General features: G+C 37.0%; 1 protein-coding gene across 1 annotated transcript in view; it reads right to left on the bottom strand.

The window, feature by feature from the left end:
* Positions 1-21,738, bottom strand: part of UBAP2 (ubiquitin associated protein 2) — a 114,013-nt gene that overhangs the window by 67,510 nt on the left and 24,765 nt on the right. Inside the window, exon 2 of the mRNA XM_052644872.1 lies at positions 14,910-15,049. Coding sequence (XP_052500832.1) covers positions 14,910-15,008 — 99 coding nt within the window. The 5' untranslated portion in view covers positions 15,009-15,049. The remainder of the gene's footprint in view (positions 1-14,909; positions 15,050-21,738) is intronic.

The raw sequence follows: 21,738 nt of genomic DNA on the forward strand, positions 1-21,738 counted from the left end.
AATGAGAAGTCCCAGTGCTGCAGCCTAAAGAACCAAGGTATGCAATAAGTGAATGAGGTAAAAGGGAAAAATGAGTTCTGGAAAGATGGCACTTCCACATTATATATCTGAGTTTTGGGAAGTGGCAACCACTTATGAGTCAAAGTAAACCACTGGGACAGGCTTCCCTGGTGGTCCAATGGTTAAGAATCTGCCTCACAATGCAGGGGACACAGGTTCAATCCTTGGTATGGGAAGATCTCACATGCCACGGAGCAACTAAGCCCATGCACCACAAACACTGAGCCTCCACCCTAGAGCCCTCAAGCCACAACTACTGAGCCCATGTGACGTGCAGCTAGAACCCATGCTCAACAAGAGAAGCTTCTGCAACAAGAAGCCCACACCCCACAACCAGAGAGTAGCCCCCACTCGCTACAACTAGAGAAAAGCCTGAGCACAGCAACAAAGACCCAGTGCAGTCAAAAATAAAAATAAACAATTTTTAAAAACCCACTGGGATAAAAAAAGAATATATATAGTATATATATACATGAATCATTTTGCTGTAGAGCAGCAATTAACACACGATAAATCAACTATACTTCTATAAAAATAAATAATAAAATTAAAAATACATTTTTTTTAAAAAAGTAAACCATTGGGGCTCTTGGTGCTAAAATCCCACATGATTAATTTCTGTCCATTTTCCCTAATACCAATCCCTCCTACTCTCTGAACTTCAAGTCTAAAAATCGTGCCTCACTCATATTCACTCAGCCTTGCTCCAATCCAAGCATACGAATGCTCACTGCGTACCATAAATTTCCTTAAATAACAAAACTTACACACAGCCCACAAGAAAATCACAGTGACTCATAATGTAACTACCTAATACCAAAAACTACTTACTTGGCACTTACATAATTTTCTCTGACATCAAAAGCAAAATACTAACCATTACTACTTTGTAGGGTCACATTATCGATTGTAAACACCTGTATTATATTTATTGGCTGCATAAAAATCTACTAGATAGGTCTTGCATTTTACTCTATAAACTTTCATTACAATCTAAACACTACAGGAGTCATTATTACACTTAATCTTTTATATATATATCCAGGATAGCTTTCTTAGAATACATACAAAGATGGGTCAAAGAAGTGTCTAGAAAAACGTTAAAAGAAGTTTCATACATCTGCTCAAAAATGCTCCTCACAAAGGCTGCAAAAATTTATAATTAACAGTGTAAAAGGGTCTGCTTTCTCAAAATTCAGTTTTTAAAAAATGCAAATTTAACCAATTGAAAATAAAGATGGTCTCTATTTGGTTTCATTTTACTTCGTAGATCATTAGTAACAGTAATCTTTTTAAAAATAAACTTACTAATATACTGATGATAAAAAAGACTATGAGAGAAGAGCGTAGGAGAGCTGAAACATCTTCATTTTGCAACCACCACAGGAAAAATTATTTCAAATAAGAATCATCAATGAATGCTCATTCTAAAGGGGAAAGTTCAATGAGGAAGAGGTTATTTACACAGGGTCTCAAAGTGTCTCCACAAAGACTATTTTTTAGTTGTTGGCCAAGACATCATAACAGTAAGGGAAATGGGGAAAACCTTGACAGTGATCAAAATTAACATCCTCAGTGAGGCAGAAACACCATGTGATGTTACACGTGGGACTCAGAAATACTCCATGTCAGTTAAACAGCATTCCAAATAGACATCTATAACCTGAATCTAATCATAAGGAAACATCAAACAAATTCAAACTAAACATTTTTTATATTAACTGGTATTCCTTCAAAATTGCTATTATTTCAGAAGACCAAGAAAGGCTGAGAACGGTTCCAAATTAACGAAGACTAAAAAAGCTTGTCAAGCAAATAGGATATAATGATTTTGTACTGGAAAGAAACATGATATAAAAGACATTATTGGAGTAAATGACTATATTGGAATAAATGAAAGTTCCACATTGACAAAACTGGAACATTAACTGTAGAGAACACTGCAGCAATGATAAATTTATGAAATTTGATAGTGAAAGTGTGTTGGCACAAAGAAACATCTTAGTTCTAACTTTATGGCAAAACTAAAATTCCAGGGACAGGACTTCTCTGGTGGTCCAGTGGCTAAGACTCTGTGCTCTCAATGCAGGGCACCCAGGCTCGATCCCTGGTCAGGGACCTAGATCTCAAATGCCACAACTAATAATTTGTATGCCACAACTAAAAGATCCCTTGTGTCTCAACTAAGCCCCAGTACACCCAAATAAATAAATGAATATATATATTTTTTAAAATCCCAGGGACAACAACAACATAAAACTAGGTGGCAAGGTATCTCTTACAAACCTCAAAATACAAACATGACAAGAAAAAAACAACAGTTACAACACCTGTGTGGACTTAACTGTGACAGAGGCCAGCACTGGGGTGTCTGACTAGTCGAAGAACAGGAAACCCCATGTAGCCAAGTGGCATTTACTTGAAAGTAAGGTTGGGCAATTTGTGAACAGCATCTGGTACTAAAGGGTTTTTGACAACTCCAATAGCAAACTAAGTTACAGGATTGCAGAAAGGTTGAAATAGGCAGGAGGAATACCATCATAAACTACTGAAACTGACCAGCAGCCATGAAATTAAAAAACGCTTATACTCCTTGGAAGGAAAGTTATGACCAACCTAGACAACACATTAAAAAGCAGAGACATTACTTTGCCAACAAAGGTCCATCTAGTCAAACCTATGGTTTTTCCAGAAGTCATGTATGGATGTGAGAGTTGGATTATAAAGAAAGCTGAGCACCAAGGAATTGATGCTTTTGAACTGTGGTGTTGGAGAAGACTCTTGAGAATCCCTTGGACTGCAAGGACATCCAACCAGTCCATCCTAAAGGAGATCAGTCCTGGGTGTTCACTGGAAGGATTGATGTTGAAGCTGAAACACCAATACTTTGGCCACTTGATGCGAACAGCTGACTCATTTGAAAAGACCCTGATGCTGGGAAAGATTGAGGGCAGGAGAAGAAGGGGACGACAGAGGATAAGATGGTTGGATGGTATCACCGACTCAATGGACATGAGTTTGGGTAGGCTCCAGGAGTTGGTGATGGACAGGGAGGCCTGACGTGCTGCAGTTCATGAGGTGTCAAAGAGTCAGACAAGACTGAGCAACCGAACTGAACTGAACTGACCAGCTAAAGTTCCCATCAAGAGAAAATACTGGAAGTAGACTCAAAATTGGGCCACATATACAGAAAATTCCAAAAAAAGTCCACACTAGGGGAACAGAACAAAGCCAGGAAATCTCAGAAAGCAAACCAACATAATTACATAGGTAAAGAGGAAACACTGAAATGAGAAAAGCCACTCTGAACCATGTTGCCATGTAAAAGTTTAAGACTCAGTTCACATAAAAATGAGCAATCTAAAACTAAAGGTCAAACCCAATACAAAGTTAGTATAAGAGAAAAAGAATAAGCAAGGTAATACCCCCCCATAACCAATGACAGTACACCAAAAAAGGTGCCTAGGGAAAAAAGTAAAACTGCTATCTTCTGTTTCAATATGTATTAAAAGACTGAGCATGAAGAAAAAGATAAAAACATAAAAGAATAACATTTTATGTCTACATTTTTCTAACTTAGAAATGAAAGTGAAAACTAAACTGAAAAGAACACAAAAATAAACTTAACAATTAATGCTATAAGAGAAATAAAAGGCAAAAGAGGAAAAATACTTAAAAGTAAAAACGAAATTTAAAAAAGGAAATTTAATAAAGGAATGGGAGAAAAGAAAGTGTCAAATGTTGAATATAGGCAAAAGACAACCCAACCTCAATCTGTGGAGAATACAAGTCTCTGAAGATGACAAGGACAGAAAGGGAACAGTACAAAGATTTAAAACTAAAATTCAAGAAAAATGTCTGGAAAGCAAATAGAATAATGTTTAAATTTTTGAACAAAAACACCATACTTAAGAACATCAATGCATAACAATCCACACTAGATATTTTTTAGTAAAATAGCTGGACTTTAAAACAAAAATATCCATGTGTATGTAGGCAGAAATAACAAGACTTCTAAGGGAAAGAAATCAGAGTTATCAATAAACTTGTCAAGTGCAATGCTTTAATGCAAAAAGAAGATAAACATTTTAAGATATTCAAGTAGAGGAAGTAAGAGCCAAACATGTATAGCCAAAAAAAATGACTTTAAAGTCAAATACAAAGGGCATAACTCATTACCAGCACCACAGAACACTGGGATGATTATTCCCATGAGCCTTTCCTGGGGAATCAACAACAGCATTGGCTTCAGGTAAATAATCTAAATGACTAGAGATACTGACCTAAGTACATGCTTAACAGTCACAATATCTATTGTAGACGTAAAACTAAATGATGTCTCAAATGGAGAAAGTACAGTATACAACTAACTGGCACACGAACAGGGCATGTAGGTACAGGATACTATTTAAAGAGGGATAGAAGGGCACTCCCACAAGTTCCAGATGGAGCTTATCGGCTGATTCAGGTGCCATGAATACCAAAGGCTATACCCTGGAACAGTGAGTGTACCAATCTGTCCTTTGTGCTGGCATTACCAGTCACATCATTTTTTTCACTTTCATTTCTTTCACTTTCAGCTACCTCTATCAAGTAAAATATGCTTTCAAGGTTATTAATAAGGCTGTCATAGCAAAAAACCATGTAGTGACCCTCATAAAAGAGAGCAGATGACAAATTACTAAAGTCTAGCAGAGTGACTATTCAAGATAACCAGAAACGCTGGCTGTGTCAAGAAACAATAGAATGGCAGCTGACAATGGTTCCACGTTATGAGTCACATTATGAGACAGCAAATGGCCAAAACAAGTGTGGCTATGAGACCCCTGTTGTATTCAAGAACTGGAGACACTTACTTCCCAGGTCTATACACAGAGTGCCTGTCGGTTGTTGAATAATTTTCACCAATACTAATAAAAACTGAGGCACTCAGATGTACAAGTGTGATTATCCTGCAAATTAATGCTGTTAGTTTAAAAGCTGCTGCAGAAGGAGCTAAAGCAAATAAGCTAAGCAGTTTCATTGAAATTTCACATCTGAAGAAACTATTCAACTAGGCATTTCTTCTATCAACTGATTTCAAGGTAAAGCTGAAAATTCTAAATTCAAAAAAAAATTTTTTTTTACAGAATCAGAACTAATACACACATTGTTGCTCCAGCAAAGAATGTAAACATTTATATTCAGTATGTTGAAACCTGATGCCAATGACCAAGATATTACATAAAAACAAGGTAACGTTTATGGAGGCCCCTGGAATGAAAAAGGTCAAGTTCCCTAAGTTGAAAACTGTGTATAAATAAAAATAGCACTGGACACAGGAGAGATGGTGTAAAAATGGGGACGATATGGTAATAGTTTTAGCACTGCTATTTTAAAGGCTGTATAAACACATAATGTGAGATAAAGCAAATGAGTAATTTGGGGATATTCTAATTACGCCAACCCCTGGGTTCTGAAGAAACTAGGATTCTCAGTGTAGAAATAATGAAAATGTAATATAAAAAATGAAAATGAAAATTCTGTAGTCCTGAATTTGAACCATCAGCATTATTAACTCATGAGGCATTTTTACTTTTCAGTCTGTCCACTGGAGAGACCTATAAACAATGACAAACCCAAATCCGTTACCAGATGGAGGTCTCTAAGTGCCATTTCCCACTAAAAGATGCCAGGATACCCTAGCACAATGTCTGATCAAGGTATGCAGAGAGAAGTCTCTTATACAAGAGAAGTCTGGAGTAATTTATAATGCCAGCTTATGAAGAAACTATCAAAGATCACTAAAAACAAGTCCAAAAGTCCTCAGGATCCAATTTCAAGAGCCCTGGCTAAAGATGGGATAATTTCAACTTTAAAGAAAAAAAAAAACAACTAGGAATAACTAAAACCCTTTAAATGGTAAAACTTGTAAGTTCATAATATTTTTAATATTAAGTATTCATTTTTGGAGGATAGGTAACCAAGAAATTATTTTTAAAATATATCAATATACTCTTCAAATGTGTAAGCGGTCATGAAAAACTGCTGCAGATCAGAAGAGACTAAGGAGACATGACAACAAATTGGATTGGATCCTGGAACAGAAAAGAGACCTTAGTGGAAAAACTAGAGAAGTCCAAATAAAGTCTGTATTTATTTAATAATATTGTGCCAATGTTATCTTCCTCTTGACAAATAATTACATAGGACAGAAGTCAGTAAACTACAGTCTAAGATCTGATTTTGTACAGTGTGCCAGCTAAGAAAGGTTTTTAGCATTTAAAAATGTTGTAATACAACAAAAACAAAGAAAGAACATGCAACAGAGACTGTGTGTGGCCTGCAGGCCAGAAAGTATTTGTCATCTGGCCCTTTCTGGAAAAACTTTGCCAATATTTAATATAAAATGCTAGGATTAAGGGAAGCTGGATAAATGCTGTAGAGACCTCTATCATTTTCCAACTTTTTTTTTTCCCAAATCTTAAAATTATAAACCTCTTAGCTAGAACAACTAAGAAAAAAGACATAAGTCTCAAGTTATTAAAATTAGGAATGAAATGAGAAACATCACTACAAACTTCAGAAGAATTAAAAGGATTGTAAGAAAATAACCATGTACAAGTTTATGCCATCTAGCTAAATAACCTAGACAGAAGTCAACAATTCTGTCTAAAAGGCAAATTCCTAAAAAGATGCAAACTCCTGAAACTGACTCAAGAAAGACTGAAAATCTGTAACAGTGATTGAATTAGTCAAAAAGAAGCTCCCACAGAGAAACTCAGGCCCAGGTGACTTCACTGGTAAATCCTATCAAACAATGAAAGAACACCAATCATCAATTTTTCACAAACTTTTCCAAAACATAGAGAAGGGAACCATCCTAATGCATTCTATAAGGCCAGTATTACCCTGATACCAAAAGCAAAGACATCACAAGAAAACACAACTATATAAAAATATTCCCCCCACAAAATCCCAGCAAACCCTAGCATACCAGCAACACACAAAAAAAGAATATATACTGTGAACAAGTTAAGTTTATCTCAAGAATGCAACGTTGTTTAACATCTTAACATAATATATCATATTAAGAGAATAACAGACAAAACATGATTATTTCAGTAGACACAGAAAAAGAATTTAATAAGATCTAGTACCCCTTCAGGCTTAAAGCTCAACATTCAGAAAACTAACATCATCGCAACAGGTCCTACCACTTCATGGCAAATAGATGGGGAAACAGTGGCTGACTTTATTTTTATGGGCTCCAAAGATCACTGCAGATACTTCAGCCATGAAATTAAAAGACACTCACTCCTTGGAAGGAAAGTTATGACCAACCTAGACAACATATTAAAAAGCAGAGACATTACTTTGCCAACAAAGGTCCATCTAGTCAAAGCTTTGGTTTTTCCAGTAGTCATGTATGGATGTGAGAGTTGGATTATAAAGAAAGCTGAGCACCAAGGAATTGATGCTTTTGAACTGTGGTGTTGGAGAAGACTCTTGAGAATCCCTTAGACTGCAAGGACATCCAACCAGTCCACCCTAAAGGAGATCAGTCCTGGGTGTTCATTGGAAGCACTGATGTTGAAGCTGAAACTTCAATACTTTGGCCACCTCATGTGAAGAGCAGACTCATTTGAAAAGATCCTGATGCTGGGAAAGATTGAGGGCAGGAGGAGAAGGCGATGACAGAAGATGAGATGGCTGGACGGCATTACCAACTCAATGGACACAAGTTTGGGTAGGCTCTGGCAGTTGGTGATGGACAGGGAGGCCTGGCGTGCTGCGGTTCACAGGGTCGCAAAGAGCTGGACACAACTGAGCGACTGAACTGAACTCCTTTGGGATAAACAAACTCCAACAAATTAGAAATAGAAGGGAACACTTCCTCAACTTAATAACAACTTTAACTTAAACCAACAACTTTAACAATCTACTTACTGGTGAAAGACAACTGAAAGCTTTCCTCCTAACATCAAGAACAAAATAAGGATGTTTGTTCCAGCCATTTGTGCTGGAGAGTCTAAACAAAGTCTTTCAACAATTAAGTGAGGAAAGTAGAATATATTCATGAACTAAATTCTTATGGCTAAAATGCCAACACACACATACACACACACTCACTCACTCAATCTCTCTCTCTCAGGAAAACGCCCAAACTTGAAAAACATAGTACAAGTATTATACAGTATAGGGCCAACAGTAATTTGGTAAATAACCATCATGAAACTGTTCATCAATGAAGAATTATCTTCCTATAAGATCCTAAACTTCCTATTATAAAAATTATTAAATCACAAAGAACAGCTTCTGTTTTATGGCTAGGAAGATCGCAGAGGTAGTAATCCAGTTCAACTGCATACTGCACCCCTATGTAATTTACTCATGCTTTATGCTAAGTGTTACTGGCACAGGCCTCCTACCTACCAGAGGTGTGGGGTATCCAGTGTTAACAACCATGCTGCCTCCCAACTAGGGAAGAAGCTATTTGAACAGTCTTTAAGAAAGCAGTCATGAGAGTCCAGGCTAGTGCGGCCAAGAGAAGGAAGGGATGTAAAAGGAGATGTTTCTTTTATCACTTTATACTTGCAGATTGAGAAAAGTGACCGCAACAAGTGCAAGATCTGGGAGAACTCTGCCTACATTCGTCATAAGAAACCTGTGAGAATCCAATGAAAAGAGGCACACAGAATGAGAGAAACAAGAATGGGGGGCAAAGTGGAAAGCAGTCAATAGTACGTAAAATCACCAGGACCCTAAAGCAGGTGTCTATACCAAGAAAATAAAATGAGCACAACTTTCTGGGATGAAGGTGATGTTCTGTATCTTGATAGGAGACTGGGTTACTCAAAATGTATACAAAAAATATATATTTTAAAATATATTTAAGTGATCTGATACATTAAAATGCACCTGTATGTAAATTTCACCTAAAAAAAAAAAAAGAGAAACCTAGACAAATATTAAGCTCTAGTTAATGACATATAAGCAAGAGTGTCCAGGGGTATATCATATAGATGTATTTGAAATGCATAAAAAAATAAGATAGCATGATGGATAGCTAGCCTAATGTGATAAAAACAAATAGAGCAAAAAGGTAATTGTGAGGGGGCTGTCCTGGTGGTGTGCGGTTAGGAATCCACCTGCCAATGCAGGGAACACCGGTTTGATTCCTGATCCAGGAAGATTCCCACATGTTGCAAGGCAACTAAACCCACGCACCACAACTATGGAGCCTGCGTTCCCCAGAGCCTGTGCTCTGCAACGAGAAGCCACCACAATGAGGAGCCTGCACACCACAACTAGAGAGTAGCTCACAGCTCGCTCTAACTAGAAAAAGCCCGTGAACACCGACGAAGACCCAGGGTAGACAAATAAATACATAAACAATTTTTTAAAGGTAACTGTGAACTTGTGGGTGTTCGCTGTACAAGTCTTTCACCTTCTCTTTATATTTGAACATTTTCATAATAAAATATTAGGGGGGGAATTTCAGCAGACCAGAAAAGAAGGCCGGGAAGAAGGTAAAAAATAAAGGACCAAGGAAAAGAAGGGGGAAAAACAGATGTTAAACAGGAGCTAAAATTAAAAATATAAATAAAATCAGACAGAGAAAGACAAGTACTATTCGATATCACTTATATATGAAATCTAATAAATAATACCAATGAACCTATATACAAAACAGAAACAAGACCCACAGACGTAGAAAACAAAACTGACAGTTAAAAGGGGGAAAGGACGTGGAGGTGAGATAGATTAGGAGTATGGGATTAATGATACAAACTACTATACAAAATATAGTTAAGGTACAAGGAATTACTAAATAACACAGGGATCTGTATTCAGTATCTTTTAGTAACTATAATGGTAAATAATCTGAAATATATACATATAACTGAGTCACTCTGCTGTACACTTGAAACTAACAATGTTGTAAATCAACTAGACTTCAATTAAATACACACACACACACACACACACACACACACACACTAAATGGGGGAAAATATCCAAGAAAGTGAACCATAGACCAGTTGGAAAAATTCACTCACTGTATGATGTTTATTAGCGGAATATGCCTAGTTCAAGACATTTCACAGAGAAAATACGGCATACAACAATTTAACAGAGTATATGATACACCAAGGACAGGGACTCTGGCTATAATATCTTTCTAAAAAGGGATGCGGGATCAATGAAAAGTAATAGGGCAGGGAGGGAAATAGCCACAATAATACCTCTAAAGGCAGCAATATTTAAACTTAAAAATTGCTAAAGAATTGTCTGTGCTTCCTAAATATACACAAGTTACAGAAACAAAGAACACTCCTCTAACTCTATTAAAATATCTTATAAAATATCAGTAATAAAAACACTCAAGTTGACGAACTTTCACTAAAGACTATAAGCAGAAAAGTTACTGCCAACAGCATTTTGCTGCAGGCAATAGTCTAGGGCTTCTATATATTTCCTTATTTTCATTTTGATATTTTTCCATCCACACATTTCTACCGATAAAATCATTCTTCAGTACCATATGTAAGGTAAATACTAATCACTAATTTATTCCGACTCAGCTTTTTCAGCTTAAATACTATGACTGAAATATTCTTTGTATTTCTCTTCAGTGGTATCATCATTTTATTCCTACGATTATAGACCATCTAGACACAACACAGCTGATGCACTTAACAGGAGTCCAGTATTGCAACACTAGCATATTGATGAAATATAAAGCATTTTAAATCAGAACCTTAAATATTCTTTTCCTTTGCTCACTACCCTAGTCAAGAGAAAATTACTTTAAATATGCAATAACCAAAGCACCAAATTAAGAGTATGATAGGAAAGTTGCCAGGCTGAGCTCTAGAATGTGACAGAGATCTGTTCAGCTTCTGAAATCAGAGGAAAAAAAGCAGAATCAAGGGGTAAGTTAACAAGGTTACACACCCTGCCCTACAACAAACATTAGTGACATCCACCATACAACTGTTGAGTGGAAAAATAAAAGTCTTGCCAAGAAAAACAGCATTACTAACTCTCTTCCTCTGGATCTCTCTTCCATTCACTTGGCTCATAATGAGCTAAAGCTACTTTCACAATGAACAATGTGTTCATAGCTTTTCTAGCGCAGCCAAAAGTTTTGGGCTGGATCTGTCACCTAGTAGATTTGGAAAATACAATGAAGTCAGATTTTGTTTTCTAAATCACCCTTATGCCCACCATCTAAAGATAAGTATTGTGAGTTATAATTAATTACTTAGAAGATGTTTGCTTCTTGGAAGGAAAGCTATGACTAACCTAGACAGTGTAAAGCAAAAATATCACTTTGCCAACAAGGTCTGTATATTCAAAGCTATGGTCTTTCCAGTAGTCATGTACAGATGTGAGAGCTGGACCATAAAGAAGGCTGAGCACCAAAGAATTAACACTTTCAAACTGTGGTACTGGAGAAGACTCTTGAGAATCCCTTGGACAGCAAGATAAAACCAGTCAATCCTAAAGGAAATCAACCCTGAATATTCATTGGAAGGACTGATGCTGAAGCTCCAATACTTTGGCTACCTAATGCAAACAGCTGATTCATTGGAAAAGACCCTGATACCGGGAAAGACTGAAGGCAAAAGGATAAGAGGGCAACAGGGGATGAGAAGGTTGGATGGCATCACCAATTCAATGAACATGAACTTGCGCAAACTCTGGGAGATAGTGAGGGACAAGGAGGCCTGGTGTGCTGCAGTCCATGGGGTCTAAACAGTCGGGCATGACTTAGCGACTGAACAGTTAAGAACTATTCTTTTTCCTTAAATGTTTTAACAGTTGCGTTATAAGCAAAACACTGGGTTCTTTCAGTAACCAGGCCTTTTTCATTAAAATTTCAAATATTATTATAATCACTTCATAACATATGCAGAATATACAATAAGAATAAAAGCTACCACTTCCTGAATAGAACTTCAATAATTTCTAATTCCTTCCAAGCATGCTGTAAAGTAAATATTGTGAAATTAATGAAGGGAAAATTCACTAAAATGGAATCAGGAGACCAGAAGGGGAAACTCTCAGGCAGTACCACTAGAGGTCAATTACAGGAAAAACTAACATTGCAGGTAGGCCCCAATGGGAAAAGATATACATTGCATCCCTACAAGAAATCAACTATTTCAGCAACTCAGTTAACGAGAAACCCTTACTACCCTGTACCTCACTTTTCTCTAATGGACTTTTGTTCAAAACAACCCCTCCCAACTTCTCATTTTTCCCTATAAAATAAGGTTCCTCTGTTTCTGAGACTTGCCTATGGTTTCTGCAATGGCTTGCTTATTCTGAATTGCAATTCTCTACTATTCCCAAATAAGCCCATTTTTCCTCATAAAATAACTTTTTAAGTTTAACATTATCACACTCCATTTTAATTTTTTAAAACTAGAGTGTTTTAAAACATCATCCTCACACGATACTAGATAATCAAGTGACAAAATTACCAGTTTATAAGACAAACCTATGTTCTATACATCATATATGATGCATTAAGTACAGATCATCATTTCTGTGGTACTTCTACCAAAAATGCATAAACTCCCTCTAATCATGAAAAAGTATCAGACAAACTAAAACTGGGAGATATTCTATAAAATAAATGGCATATATTCTTCAAATACATCAGTGTCATGAAACAGAGCAAGTCCTACATTAAAAGAGACTAAAGAGGGACTTCCCTAGTGGTCCAGTGGCTAAGACTCCGTGCTCCCAATGCAGGTGGCTGTGTCTACACCCTGGTTGGGGAACTAGATCTTATGTGCCACAACTAAGACCCACAGCAGCCAAATAAATAAATGATATTTCAAAAAAGAAAGACTAAATAAAGAGAACTGACACCTAAATACAATGTATAATCAAGGACTTAATTAGCTAAAAAGGACATTATTGGGACAATTGGGGAAATATGAATACAATGTACAGGTTACATTAGATGAGCTGATTTTTTTATTTTTGATAATTGTTTTGTGACTACATAAAATAAGATCCTTGCTTCCCTGGTGGCTCAGATGGTAGTGTCTGCCTGCAACGCGGGAGACCCGGGTTCAATCCCTCGGTCAGGAAGATTCCTGGAGAAGGAAATGGCAACCCACTCCAGTACTCTTGCCTGGAAAATTCCATGGATGGAGGAGCCTGGTGGGCTACAGTCCATGGCGTTGCAGAGTCAGACAAGACTGAGTGACTTCACTACACTTTTTAAAAAATTATATACTGCAATATTTAGGGGTAGAGATGCACCATATCTGCAATTTATTCTCAAAAAGTTTGAAGGAAAAGTTGTGTGTAGTTTCTCCTTTGTAGAAGGAGAGAGAACAGGATAAATTAGCAAACATGGCAAAAATGTTAAAATCTGGGGGGAATCTAGAAGAAGGATATTCAGAAATTATATGTACTACTCTCAAAATGTTTCTCTAACTCTCCAAGCAATTTTTCTTTTACACTGAGGTTCAAAGAGACTTAAGTAATAACATCTCAATGGTAAAGTGGCAAACTTAGGTCCCAAACCCAGGTTTACTCAGATTCAAAAGAGCTCATGGTCTTCTTACACCCTGCTGCCTCGACAGGGTGTCTCAGGACACCTCTACCATTAGACATTTAGATTGGGCAGGAAGTATCTTCTGGAATGAGGGACACACATTCTACCCCCAATTTCAGGTTGTTCCCTTAAGAAACACTTTCCAGAATAGGGTTAAGGATTTTACTGTTTTGAGAAATTCTAACCAAACTTTTTTTACAAGGAAAGTCAGAAATCTAAGTGTCTAGGAATCCTTCTCACAGTTCAGTGGGCAGCTTTTTTCTTCTATAAAATGAGCCACCCCTAAAGGGCCAATGGAAAAGCTAGGAGAAACAATACTTGGCAGTCCTCCTTCCTCCATTCTGTAGACTTTGATTCTCTGGAAATCAAAAATCTAAGGGTCTAGAAATCCTTCTCAAACCTCAATGGATGGCTTTCCAAAAATTTTATTTGGGTGGAAGATGGAGATAGTTTGCATTCCCAACAACTCACTTTTTTTTTTTTTTTTTTTTTGCCACATCGCACGTCATGAGGGATCTCAGCTCATCAACCAGGTATCATACTCATGCCTGTGCAGTGGAAGCATGGAGTCCCAACTCCTAAACCCCCCGGGAAGTCCCAGAAAAGACAGCATTTTAAAAATCTCTTGTAATTCAGATTTCTCTCTACTTCAGAGTATTGTTTTCCACAGTGTTTTCCAGTTGAGATTTTCATATTACATTCCAGGGACACACCTGGATTAATGACAAAAAGGAGATGACCTAGGTGCTAATAAGTAGCAGGAAAAAGTTCAGGATTAAACAGTTAAGGAACAAGTTTACCTGAATCTGTACTTCCTCTTTCCTATTATAGACTATTTACTTGTTTAAAAAATTCAATATATCTTTTTCTTTAAAAAAAAAAATTACTTTATTTTTGGCTGCACTCCATCTTGGTTGTTGTGTAAAGGTTTTCTCTAGTTGTGGCAAGTGGGGGCTACTGCCTAGTTGTGGTGGGCAGGCTTTTCACTGTGGTGATCTCTCTTCTTGTGGAGCCTCTAAGGTGTGTGGGCTTTAGTGCTTGTGGCATACAGGGTTAGTTGCTCCATGGCTCGTAGAACCTTCCCAGACCAGGGATTGAACCTGTGCTGCCTGCTTTGGCAGTGGATTCTTAACCCCTGGACCACCAGAGATATCCCTAAACTATCTTTTTAAAAACAAGTTTCAAAATCCTGGGTTTCCTACAAAGGAGAACATTAACGCATATATGCCCCTTAATTTCTGTAATTTTAAACAAAGAAAACAAGGGTTCCACAAAAACTTACCTGTACCACTTGTTTCTGTAGTTGTGTTGCCTGTGTTGCTGAAATCTGTGGTTTTTCCCGAGCGCCTCTGGACCGGTCACTGCTCACCGAAGTCATCATATACAGTATATACAAAATAACGTATGCACAAAATAGAAAATCTGCAAGAAATCAGACATGGTAAGCAAAACTTCCAGATTACAAAAAAACAGCAAGGATAAAATTCAGGGATATGGAAGAAATATGAGATAAAACAAAGATCCTCTAGAAAGGAAATTCTCAAGAAACTACCCACTAAGGATTTTAGATTCCCCTGGTAGCTTTTAAGCCAATTTTACTAAGTAAGGCAGTCTAAATGTCTATGGTTTACGATTATAGCAATTTTTAAAATTAATTTTTAATTGGGTGATAATTGATTTACAGTATTGTGTTGGTTTCTGCCATATATCAACATGAATCAACCATAGGTATACGTATGTGCCCTCCCTCTTGAAACTCCCTCCCACCTCCTATCCAATCTCACCCTTCTAGGTTGTTATAAAATACTGGTTTGAGTTCCCTGAGTCATACAGCAAATTCCTACTGGCTATCTATTTTACATATAATAGTGTATATGTTTCTATGCCACCCTCTCCATTCATCCCATCGTCTCCTTTCTCTCCTCCCCTCCCTCACCTCCATATCTGTAAGTCCATTCTCTATGTCTGCATCTCCACTGCTGCCCTGCAAATGGGAGCACCAGTATCACCTTTCTAGATTCCATATATATGCATTAATATACATATGTTTTTCTTTCTGACTTACTTCACTCTATGTAATAGGCTCCAGGTTCATCTCATTAGACAAATTCTTAGAATAATATAATCTTTCAAAACTGAACCAGGAAGAAATAGAAAATACGAATAAACCAATCACAAGCATGGAAATCAAAACTGTAATCAAAAGTCTTCCAACAAACAAAAGCCCAGGGCCAATGGCTTCACAGGCGAATTCTATCAAAAGTTTAGACAATAGCTAACACCTATCCTGCTCAAATTCTTCCAAAGAATTGCAGGAGGAAAACTCCCAAACTCATTCTATGAAGCCACCATCACTCTGATACTAAAACCCAGACAAAGATGCCACAAAAAAGAAAATTACAGGACAGTATCACTGATAAACATAGATGCAAAAATCCTCAACAAAATTCTAGCAAACAGAATACAACACATTAAAAAGGTCACACATCATGATCAAGTGGGCTTTACCCCAGGGATGCAAGGATTCTTCAACATAACAAATCAATGTGATACACCATATTAGCAAATTGAAAGATAAAAGCTATATGATCATCTCCATAGATTCAGAGAAAGCTTTTTACAAAATGCAACATTTGTTTAAGATAAAAGCTCCCTAGAAAGTAGACGCAGAAGGAACATACCTCAACATAGTAAAGGCCATATACAACAAACCCACAGCAAACACTATTCTCAATGGTGATTACAGCAATTCTAAACAAAAATATAAAATATCTCAATTTTAACCAGCAATTAGTTTACCACTATAAAGTTAGCCCTCTGCATCCAGAGAGTCAACCAACCACAAATAGAAAATATTAGAAAAACATTTTTTTCAGGAAGATCCAAAACGCAAAACTTCAAGTTTGCCACACTATGGCAACTATTTACATAGCATTTACATTGTACTAGGTATTATAAGTAATCCAGAAATGACTTAAAGTATACAGCAGGATGCGTGTAGGTTATATTCAAGAAATATTATTTGCCCTTTTTTTTGTTTTTTTGGCATGGGGGATCTTAGTTCCCTGACCAGGGATCAAACCCACGTCCTCTGCAGTGAAAGCATACAGTCAAACACTAGACCACCAGAGAAGTCCCAACTATGCGATTTCTGTAAGGGAGACAAGCATGCACAAAATTCTGTTATCTGAGGGAGGTCCTAGAACCAACCCTGTGCAAGATGCCAAGGGACAAGTGTATATAGTTACTACTATTAACATATGTAGTTTTAACTGCCTCTTTCCATTTGCAGTTGGTATCTGAACCCAAAGGCAATATTATGTCCAGCGGAGACTTTACTGCCAATAATCCAATTCAAAATGTGATGTCTAGGACAAGCTATACCTTAAGGCAAAAACCACTTATAAATGACAAATCTTCCAGTGAGACAAAAACAACTGTAATTTTCCTTTATTTACTCAACACTTACTCAATAGCAAGTGCCAGGCACATAATTCAATATGCCATCAAAACACAATTACAACAACAAAACACCACTTCACACTGAATAGCATGGCTACTATGATAAAAAAAATATATTTAAACAGAATATAAGTTTTAGAGAAGATACAGAAAAATTAGAATCCTGAATACCACTGTTAAGAATATAAAATGGTGCAGCCGCTATGGAAAACAGTATCATGTTCCTATAAAACCATCCCATTCAGTAATTCCACTTCTGAGTATAAACCAAAGAAATTAAAAGCAGGGTCTCAAAGAGATATTCGTACACCCATGTCCATAGCTAAAAACAGCTAACAACAGCTCAGAAGTGGAAGCAACCCAGGTTTCTAACTACAGATAAAATATTAAGTACACAAGGAATATAAACATAAAATGGAATATTATTCGGCCTTAAAAAGGGAGGAATTTCTGACACATGCAACAAACATGAATGAACCTTGAGGACATTATGCTAAGCAAAATTAGTCAGCCACAAAAGGACAAATATCCTATGGCTCTACTTATATGAGTTACTTGGAGTAGTCCAATTCATAGGCAAAGTTGAATAATAGTTACCAGAGGTTGGGAGCTTGGGGAAATGGGGAGCTATTGTTTAATGGGTATGGAATTTTTGTTGAGGAAGAAACGTAAAAAGTTGTGAAGATGGATGGCCACAATACCATGTGAATGTACTTAACATAAAATGTACAAAATGTACACTTAAAAAATGGTTAAAATGGTAAATTCTGTATACTTTACCCCAATTTAAAAAACAGTGCAACAATGCCTTAAGAGCACAATTTCCAATCTAGAATCCTATACTCAGCAAAGATTCCAATCAATGTGAAGACAGAAACAGGTTGTGGACCTCATACTCAGGAAGCTCCTGGAACAAACAAAATCTCTGAAACAGCATTCTAAGAAAAGGCCATTTGCAACTGACACCATGAATTACCTACCGAAATCCCTTTACAACATATTTTTTCTCTCGCAGTCCTCTTGCAAAGAGGGTGAAAAGCTAAATATTCAATTTTTCAGCCTCCCTTGTAACTTGGGATGGCCACAGGCCACTTTTCTCAAAAATAATCTGAAAAGTCACAGTACCTTTATTCACCGTCCCCCAAATTGGAAATATGCTAAATGTACTTCAAAGAGTGAGTATGTGTAGCATATCCATACAGCTATTAATTAGCAATAAAAAGGAACCAACTGTTGAACATGAATGAATCTCAAACACATTATACTAAATGAAAGCAGCCAGATTTAAAAAGCTGCATACTGTATGATTCCATTTTTATGACATTTTAGAAAAGACAAAATTAGAGAAAGTAGATCAGTGATTGCCAAAAACTAGGGGATAAGAAGGAGGTCTAACACAGGAGACAGGAGAGGTGGCTCCCTCAGATGACAGTGAAAAATTATCAAGATGACATCTTGACTACAGGAGGCCTATAGAGCAATCAGATCGAATCAGAGCAGGAATATAGAGGGATACCAAAGAGATGCCTCCAAGAAAATGTTTCTGACCATCTTAAGAAGTGAATTTGTATATATGATAAAGTATAATCAGTGGTGGGTACACAGAAACATAAATAACAGTGAGGGAAAAAAACCAATTACTGTTCCCCATAAAAGGTAATATGGCTCAACTGTAATGTTTATATAGTGACAGCAACTTTTTATTTAAAGTTATTACATGCTGAACAACAAGCTAAATATTTTATTTAAATTACTCACTGTAATCCTCAACACTATAGAATCTGGCATAATCCCCATTTTAAGAATCAGAAATAAAACTTGAAAAGGTTCTACAGACCAATGAGATGCAACACAGTGAGCTCCAATTGCTTATTTCCTAGGGTACAGAGCATACAAATCAAACCAGTGAGTAACTCTTGCCTTCATAACCTATACTAGCAAAACAGTAGCCCAACATCAAGGATGGAGGTGACAGAACTCTTATTTATGTAAACAAGCTACGCAACACCCAACTGTAGACACTGTTGTAGTCTCCAACAAACAAGACCTGTGGCTAGAGACACCGTAATTTGCAGCCCACCTTAGCACCATCTCCCTAACTTTTCCTGACAGTCATATACACTCAGAAAAATAGCAAACAACATGAACATTTAAAATAACAAAGTAAACCCTTTAATATTTCAAGAATTTTAAAAATCACTGCGTGAATCGAAGGTCCACTGGAACTCTGCAACTAGGAGGTCACTAGTGACCACTGCCAACAGAGCTTAGAAACCCTGGAGTGGAAAAAGCCAAGATGAACGAGGGAGAGGGACAGTAAACTAATCATACTTGCAAGAAGTAGTAACCAGAAGGAGATACAGAACAAAGTAGAATTTTATAAGGATGAGGTACACTGAGCAATCCTAATACACTGTAAGCACCATGAGGACAGTGATTACATCCATCCTGTCACTTTTATTCTTCCAAATACATATTAACTGAATAAAAGAGGCCTATCTATAAGCCAAAGAGGAGGTAACTGAGAGGCATTAAACTGAAATAGCAATAAAGGGAAAAGACTCCCTTGGACAAGAAGAGGGTGCCCTCTCCGCAGGCCAACAGAATGAATAAAAGGGCAGGTGCAACAGATTCGAAGATTAGGAAGATTCAAAGATTCAAAGATTAGGAAGAAGGTTCAAAGATTCGAAGATTAGGAAGAAGATTTGAAGATTAGGAAAGACAGTCAACAGAGTTGGTTTTATCAATCTTCACTTTTTTAGTAAAAGAGACAAAACACCTGCAGAGAATACATACTAGATGAGTGGGGGGTGGTGGAACAAAAGACAATGGCAAAGGTTTTAACCACTACGAATAGGAGAGGAAGCCGAAAGAAGTCATGAAAAAGAATTAAAAAATGATACTGATGATCCACATGTTACCATGAAAGTAATTAGAATGTCACACCTCAACTCAGTAATTAAAGCAGAAGTGAGTTAAGGTGAATAGATCCTTTGCTGAAACATCCCACAAAATAAAAAGAACTTGAATTTTAAACAAGAGTCCACTTAAGTCATACATGATGTCACTAGGTGAAGAGCTGCTAACTCTGGTGCCTTTCTCATACACTTTAAGCTTCAATACATATTTGAAAACATCCCTTCCTAAAGAATGTTTTCTCTCCAGTTTATTACAATCTCAGATGCCAGATTCACAACCTCATTAAAGGTAAAAATAACACTTTCATGTCTGTCATTAAACATGTGTTTCACTCTAATATAATATGGTGACTCAATCTTTTGGGTCATTAAGCACTTAGACAAACTGATAAAAACTATGGCCCCTCCCCTCAGAAAAAGGCATATCCACAGAAATTTCTGCCTGAAATGTCAAGAGAATTACATCTCATCTTCGCTCCCTCTCCCGTCAAAACCCATCCAGGAACAACCCACTCCACCTGTTCAATGCTGATGGATGTCCAGGCGAAAAACTCTGCTCTAAGAATTTAGTAGAGCTCTAAAATGTATTTAAAGCTTAAGGGTATTCCTTTCCAGGAAAAATGCAGACTGTAACTGCTAATTCAGTCATTAAACAAAATCCTATAATTCACACACTGTTTTAACAGGCTCTATGCTTCCTTAAGAACAAAAGGTACCTGCTTGTTCCCAAAGGAACTATTAGGAAAAAATGCTGACCCTCAATAAACTTACACATGGTATTTAATCAACATACTACCTATGTTCTTTCTGAAGAAACATTGTTTTCAAGATCTGCTGACATGGTATAAACTCAATCAACTAATTGTAGTGTTAAAATAGTCTGCTGCAGGACTTCCCTGATGGTCCAATGGCTGGTTGGATCCCTGGTCCAGGAGGATCCCACATGCTTTAAGGTAACTAAGCACCACAACCAATTGCGCCTGCCAAGGCTCAACTACTGAAGCCCAAGCTCCTAGAACTCATGATCTACAAGAGAAGCCACTGCAACAAGAAGCCCATGCTCTACAACTGTAGAGTAGACCCTGCTTGCTGCAACTAGCGAAAGCCCAAGCATAGCAACGAAGACCCAGCATGGCCAAAAATAAATAAAGATTCTATATTAAAATTAAAATATTTTTTACAAGTCTGCTGTTAGGTGAATATAATTAACTGGAAAACACATGCATCTTCCCCTCTGAACCACACTTAAGGAGCATGAACCAGAAACAGACTAATCATCTATGGCCTACAAATATCTGCTTGACTCAACTGGCCTAAATGCAGCACACAGAAAATTATGTGCTTCAATGGAACATTACTCAGCCATGAAAAAGAATAAAATATTGCCCCTTGTAGTAACACAGAGATCATACTGAGTGAAGTAGGCCAAAGACAAACATCATCTATCTGTAGAATCTAAAAAAAGAAAAAAAAATGAACTTCTTTACAAAACAGAAACAGACATAGAAACATACAGTTACCAAGTGGGAAGCTGGGAGAAGATAAACTAGGAATCTGGAATTAACAGATACTCATCACTGTAATTAAAACAGCTAAGTAACAAGGATTTACTGTATAGCAGGAAACTATATTCAGTATCTTATAGTAACCTGTAATGGAATATCACCAGGAAAAATTTATATATAACTGAATCACTTTGCCGTACACCTGAAACACAGGATTTTAAATCAA

Source organism: Budorcas taxicolor, chromosome 8 (genome assembly GCF_023091745.1).
Source record: "Budorcas taxicolor isolate Tak-1 chromosome 8, Takin1.1, whole genome shotgun sequence".
Taxonomy (NCBI): domain Eukaryota; kingdom Metazoa; phylum Chordata; class Mammalia; order Artiodactyla; family Bovidae; genus Budorcas; species Budorcas taxicolor.